Source organism: Molothrus aeneus, chromosome 1, assembly GCF_037042795.1.
Source record: "Molothrus aeneus isolate 106 chromosome 1, BPBGC_Maene_1.0, whole genome shotgun sequence".
NCBI classification, from domain to species: domain Eukaryota; kingdom Metazoa; phylum Chordata; class Aves; order Passeriformes; family Icteridae; genus Molothrus; species Molothrus aeneus.
In genome coordinates, this window is record NC_089646.1 from 145,376,835 (window position 1) to 145,382,834 (window position 6,000).

The 6,000-nt window shown below is 48.7% G+C and overlaps 1 protein-coding gene across 1 annotated transcript in view; it reads right to left on the minus strand.

Annotated features, from left to right (window-relative positions):
• The window catches only part of KCNQ3 (potassium voltage-gated channel subfamily Q member 3), a 191,764-nt gene extending 186,087 nt beyond the window's left edge, over positions 1–5,677 (minus strand). Inside the window, exon 1 of the mRNA XM_066566548.1 lies at positions 5,346–5,677. Coding sequence (XP_066422645.1) covers positions 5,346–5,677 — 332 coding nt within the window. The remainder of the gene's footprint in view (positions 1–5,345) is intronic.
• Between the last annotated feature and the right edge of the window lie 323 nt (positions 5,678–6,000).

Here is a 6,000-nt window from a genome sequence, read left to right on the forward strand (position 1 = left end):
GCAGAGAGTTGGCTGCACTGGCAGCGCTGCTCCCCCCGACACGCCGGGGATTCCACTGCCCATCCAGATGAGGCTGCTCTGAGCTGGGGAGTGAACTTGAGCACCTGCAGGCTGCTCTGGGACCTGCAGGGGCCTGGGGGACACTGAGGCACACCCTGTGCACCATGCAGCCCTGTGCCTGCAGCTCCCAGGAGCTGTGGCAGCACAGAACCTTGGCACCATTGAATAGAGGGCAAAGCAATCCAACCGGGGGGCACCCACTGGGGATTGGGTCTTGCTCTGAGCACTGATGCCCAAGCACAAAGATTTGAGGCTGCAGGTGAACACTTATTCCCACCAAAGGGCCTGGTCCATAATTTCAAAGGAAGTTTGGATGCTGAAACAAGCATTGGGCACCTGTGAGCTGCTGAGGGGACTCCAGAGCTGCAGCTGGGGATCACCAGCCACTCACTACCCAGGCAGTGGTTTCCCCAGGCTGTGCTACCCCTTGTCATTCCCCCAGCAAATCCCAGCTTCCTTCTGTCCTGGCAGCTGCTGCCAGCAGCTGAGCTGCAGCCACATCCCCCCAGGGCACTCACAATCCCAGGGCAGCTCCTCAAGCCTCGGTGGAGCTGCAGGAGCAGAGGTGTGTGGTAAGGTCTCCAATGACTAAGACTTCATTAGTTTTTACAAAGTATACTGCAGAATATTTACCCATGCATTATGATGAATTAGCATCAATAATTAAAGCAGAACTCATATTGGCACACACATAAGCAAAGAGCACTTGCTAATGGACCAGGCTGGCTCTGCTGCTCTAGGGACCCACTCAGATACAAGTCCATGCCAAAAAAGCCAAGAAAGGATTCATAGTTATTCCTCTTTTTACCCCAAACCTTCTCCCATCTCCCTCCAGATGGCTCACAGAGTCTGGGGGGTGAGCACATCTTATGGAGCATCTCCTGAAGGGTGAAGAGGAAAATAATGGAAAGGCTCCAGACCTTCACCCTGTTCCCAGTCCCATGACACTCTTTCCTGCAAACAGCCCACCTACAATCAGTCATGCAAGAGGTGCCTGCCGGTGCTTCCCAGAAATGCTGATTTGAGAGATCTCATGACTCTGCCTCCTCTTCTTATTCCAGGTATGAAGCAGAACTGAGAGAAGATTGCATGGCAAACAGAGAAGGGCTCTCTAATGTTCCCCATGGCTTCCCCCTCACCTCAGCAAGTACATTGTGGTGATCTACACCAGCAGAGTGCAGGTGATATTGCACACTTCCCCAAAAAGGAATATCTAACCCCAAACCTTTATCTAGTCTATTTTTCTGTGAAAATAAAAGCTGTAGTTGTCTCAGAAGATGATATGAAAATGAGAATATCTCCTAGTTACCTCTCCTTCATCCTCTCTTTAAGTCAGGTTAAAAATTTTCCACAAATTGCAATTCCAAACAATCTGTATTATGTTACCTTTCTGTACTCTGTCCTTTATTCACCAAATATTTTGTGCTTACAGCTAAAAACAACACTGGAAAAATAAAAATCTTACTTGTTTCAATTTTTCATTCTACTCATTAATGTTTCTGTGCATAAATAAAGCATTTGGATGGTTTGTGGAGGTGGACAGGTCTTGAGTCTGTCTCCTTGGCCACAGCACACATCCCACGAGGCACAACTGCAGGGGTTTCCTACAAAATATTGCACTGCCTAACACAAAGAAAATTGCAGAACATCATGGGAACATCAGCTGTACCTACAGTGACATGAGCTCAGAAAAGAACAGGGATAGGCTGCAGCCTGACCTGCAACCCCCAAGAGACATTTACAACTGGAATATCTCAAAAATATCTCAAAATATCAGGTTATTTTTTCTTATTTTACTTTATACTGAAAACGTTCAGCTAGAGTTCAGCTTTACAGACATGACATTTTTCATGGGGAAAAACATTTTTTCTTACCAAGTAGGACCACTAGGACATTGTCATATTGCCAAGAACACCATGAACCCTGGTGACCCAGCAAAGGGGAACATATGAATGACAGATAAATCTTTTGTCTAGTAGAGCTACTAGAGAGCAAATGTTTTCAGATGGTGAAGGAAACAGAGCTGGCTTCTTTATGGACCAAATCCCCAAGGATGGGCTTGGATAAATTCACTTGTGCAGAACAAAGAAGAAGGAAGAATCACAAGTTAAGTATCTCACAACACTTTCTCTTAATTACTGCCAGTGAAAGCTGAATGCTAAAATTTCCATCAGGAACTGCTCCCTTTCTCAGCTGCACCTCTGTCCCTAGGGTTTGGCAGGGCCTGATCCCATTTATGAGCTCTCCTTGAATGACTTCCTCAGACTGAATCATTCCAGAGCACCCAATTCCAACCAAAGCCTCCTTTTTGTGCACATTCCAACAGTGAGATCCACACAGGATCCTCCTTTATGTGCACATTCCAGCAGTGAGATCCACACAGGACCCTGACCCCTCTGCAGCCATATGTGCATCTCTCCACGAGTTAATGAGATCTCATCTCTGCCACTCTTTCAGAAGTTGTGGCATGCAAAGTTTTCACCAAGAGCTTGTCAAAGGCCCTTCCTGCCCCTCACACAACACCCTCAGCATGGATGGAAAAGTTGCAACCCTCTTGCATCAGCAGCTACCTGCCTCCCAGACCCTGGGATATACACAATATTGGAGTGCTTTGCATCATGTCTTTGTTAAACACCTCTGAATGCTTGGATCTATAAGGAATTCCTCATATCCAGCCATCCTCAAATCCCTTTTGGCCCTCAGCTGTTTATTCTCTAGTTATTTGTATTTGACAGCAACAATCTTACAGGTTCATTTTGGGTGCATGGCACTTACTGCAAAGTTACTCAGATGAGACAGATTGTAATATGCCATTAAGATAACATAAATGGGACTGTCCTTGAAAATTAAAACAAGATCAAATTTATAGATTTTATGGGAAGACTGGCAATGTCTCATCTTCCCAAGGAAAAGTGTAAACTGTTCTAGTGTGAAAAGAAGCACTGGGAGACTGTTGGGGTGGAACTACACTGTGTCACAGCAGCACCTCCAAACGAGAGAGACTCCTTTAAAGAAGGAAAAAAGGTTAAAAGACAATTCATTTCAAGGCAAGAATAAAGACTTTGGGTATCAAGTTAGATGCTGCTTCCCCACAGCTCCTGCTCTCAAGCAGGTCTTCCTCCTCCAGTGGCAGGAACAAGCTCTGTCAGCCAGATCCCAGCACACTCTTCCATCACTCTCAGCAGATTCCTTTTGTAGGGCTGGATCCTACAGTGAGGTAAGACCCCACAGCTTCATCTGAGTTCAGAGGGAGCTGAGACTGAACAGAAACTCAGTGGGGCCAGCTTGGAGAGCAAGATCCTCTGGATGTCCTGGGGAGGGACGAAGTGTCTATGCTGGGCTGACAGACTTGTGTGTTTTACTTCCTTTAAGGAGAAGGACTTCAAGAAGTGTTTTGTTTTGTTTCATTTTCATTAATATTGAATTCGGCACTGATGGTTTTCACAAGATTCTTACTGACTTTTGTGAGTCAGACTGATATTTCAGTTTTGCAGGACTGAGTAGTCATCAAAGAGAAGTTGACCACACAGTGTCAGGTCCACTCCTAAGAAGAATCAAACCTTACAAACGTCATGATTTTTTTCCCATTCTGTGATCCACATTGCAGAAGTATCTTAAGGTCAACCACACATCTAGAAAGTTATCTAAAATGAATGCTTTAACTTGGAAATTCTTAAACCACTGCAAATAATTGTCAATTATTTTATTCAATTCAATGAATTCAATATTCAATTATAATATTGTCAATTGTCTGAATCTCTCAGCTCACCTGAGCCTCTCCAGACACATCCACTGTCCTGTTGCTTACATCCAGACATGAGCCTGCACACAGACTTGACCCAGCTGTCACAGAGGGGTGCAAAGTGCTTGGAATGCTCTGCTGTGTGCTAAAGCCTCACTGAGGTGTGAGGGCTGGCCAAGGCAGGATGAAAGGGGTGCCCTCTGTCCCCAGCAGCATTATGCAATACTGAACAGAACTTAACAGCAACCTCCAGACCTAAGAGCCTTCCCAGCAAAACACACTTCAAGTGCTGTCGCTCCCTGCTTGCTAGCACAAGTTTTCTATGGCAAAAAGAGGTGAAAGAACCAAAAAAGTGTCACAGCATTCAGTTTCCAGTTTCAGATTTTATGCTGGAAAACAGGACCTGAGTCCCAAGATATACTTGATGAATAAACATTGAAAAGAGGGGAGCAGCAGTGAATGAGTGGTACACAGCAGCACTCTAGTAGTGATGGTTGCCTTTTAACTCTCGCTCAGGGCTAAAACACTGTGAACATAATAAAAATGTGCCTTGAAGGTAAAATCACAGCCCGACACTCAAGTTGTTTATTTGCAGGTGCAAGGACTATGCCAATGATCAGTACTTCCTGAGATCCAGGCTCACAACCCATGCAGCCTGGAGAGCTTTGTTTGTCTTTGGCAAATAAACCAATTTCAAAAATCACTGCTTAAATCCTCTGTCACATAGAGCTCTGCACACCTTATAGAGCCAAAGAAAAACACTACCACCATGACCACTGATAAACCCCTGGGTTTTCAAACACATTCCCAACACTAAAACAAACATTTATTTTAATACGACTCTGCCAACTCCATTCTGTGATCTTGACAGAATGATCTTTATCTTTTTGATATTCTTTATGACAACTTAAGGCAACAGAATTTTTAGGAATGCAAACCAGTTGTCATTCTCTTGACTTGTCACCTATGGGCCATAAAACGAGTTTATTTCCTCTCGGTTCACTTGTGGTCAGTGTAACTTTCTGGTTGACAGCGCTGCAATGCTCGGGTTTCATGCACTGCGGGGTGATGCTTATCGGACCGAAACCCGATGGTTTTCATTTGACGCTTTTAGCTACGGAAGGGATCGGTTCACCCGCGGTCTGCAACAGCGAGCTGAACCTCACGCTCCAGGCTGAGCTGAACTGGCCGCGTTCCCCTGAAGCACTTCGAGCCTTAAAACCGCCCGGAGCCTTGGTTTTCCTGGCATCCCTCCTGCAGTGCCTCAGACACACAGGCTCGGGAATGCCACTCCAAGGCAACGAGGAGGTACGGGCAAGACAGAAACACAGAGTTAAGAGCAGCTGCTCCTTTTGGAAAACCCGACGACATAAGAGAAATAAAGCCGCTCAGCAGCACACCCCGCACCAGACCCTTGCTCCAGGCACAGCCGGCCCCCGGAGCGCCTCACCCCGAGGATGATAAAGCAAAACGATGCTGATAAACCCCCCGGGGCAGCCCCGGCCGCGCCCCCGGAGCCCCGCTCCGCGCCCCGCGTACTCACACGAAGGCGTGATAGAGCAGCGCCCAGCCGCGGGGTCGTTCCAGGGCGTCGTAGATCAAAGTTTGGATGCGGCGGTACCTGGCGTGGTTCCGCTTCACCGGGCGGCTCAGGGGGGTCTTCGCCAGCAGCCCCAGTCCCGGCGGGCTCCGCTTGCCGCCCTCCTCCTTCCCGCCGCCCTCCAGCAGCAGCGTCCCGTCGCGGTCGCCGCCGGTGCCCAGGGCCAGCGAGCCCTGCTCGGGGTCGCCGCCGGCCGCCGCTCGCCGCCCCGCCGCCGCCGCCGCCCCGCCGGCCGCGCTACCGCCCGCCGCGCCGCGCCGCGCCTTCAGCCCCATGGTCGCCGGCGGGCCCCGGAGGCGAGCTGCAGATCGGCGGCGACAGCCCCGGGAGCCCCAGGGCCATGATCCGAGCTCCCCGTCCCTCCCCCCAAAATGACTTCTCTATATATTTATATATATATATTCATCTGTGAGTGTATGTGTGTATATATATATATATATGTACATATACATACATATATATATATCTGGAGGGAGGGGGTAGGAAGCGGTGGGCAGGGAAGGCGGTCACATCCCCGTCAGGTCACCCCCGCCGGCGGGCAGCGGGCGGGCAGGAGCGCGGAGCGCACCTGGGCCGGCGCGAGGGAGGGGAATCATCG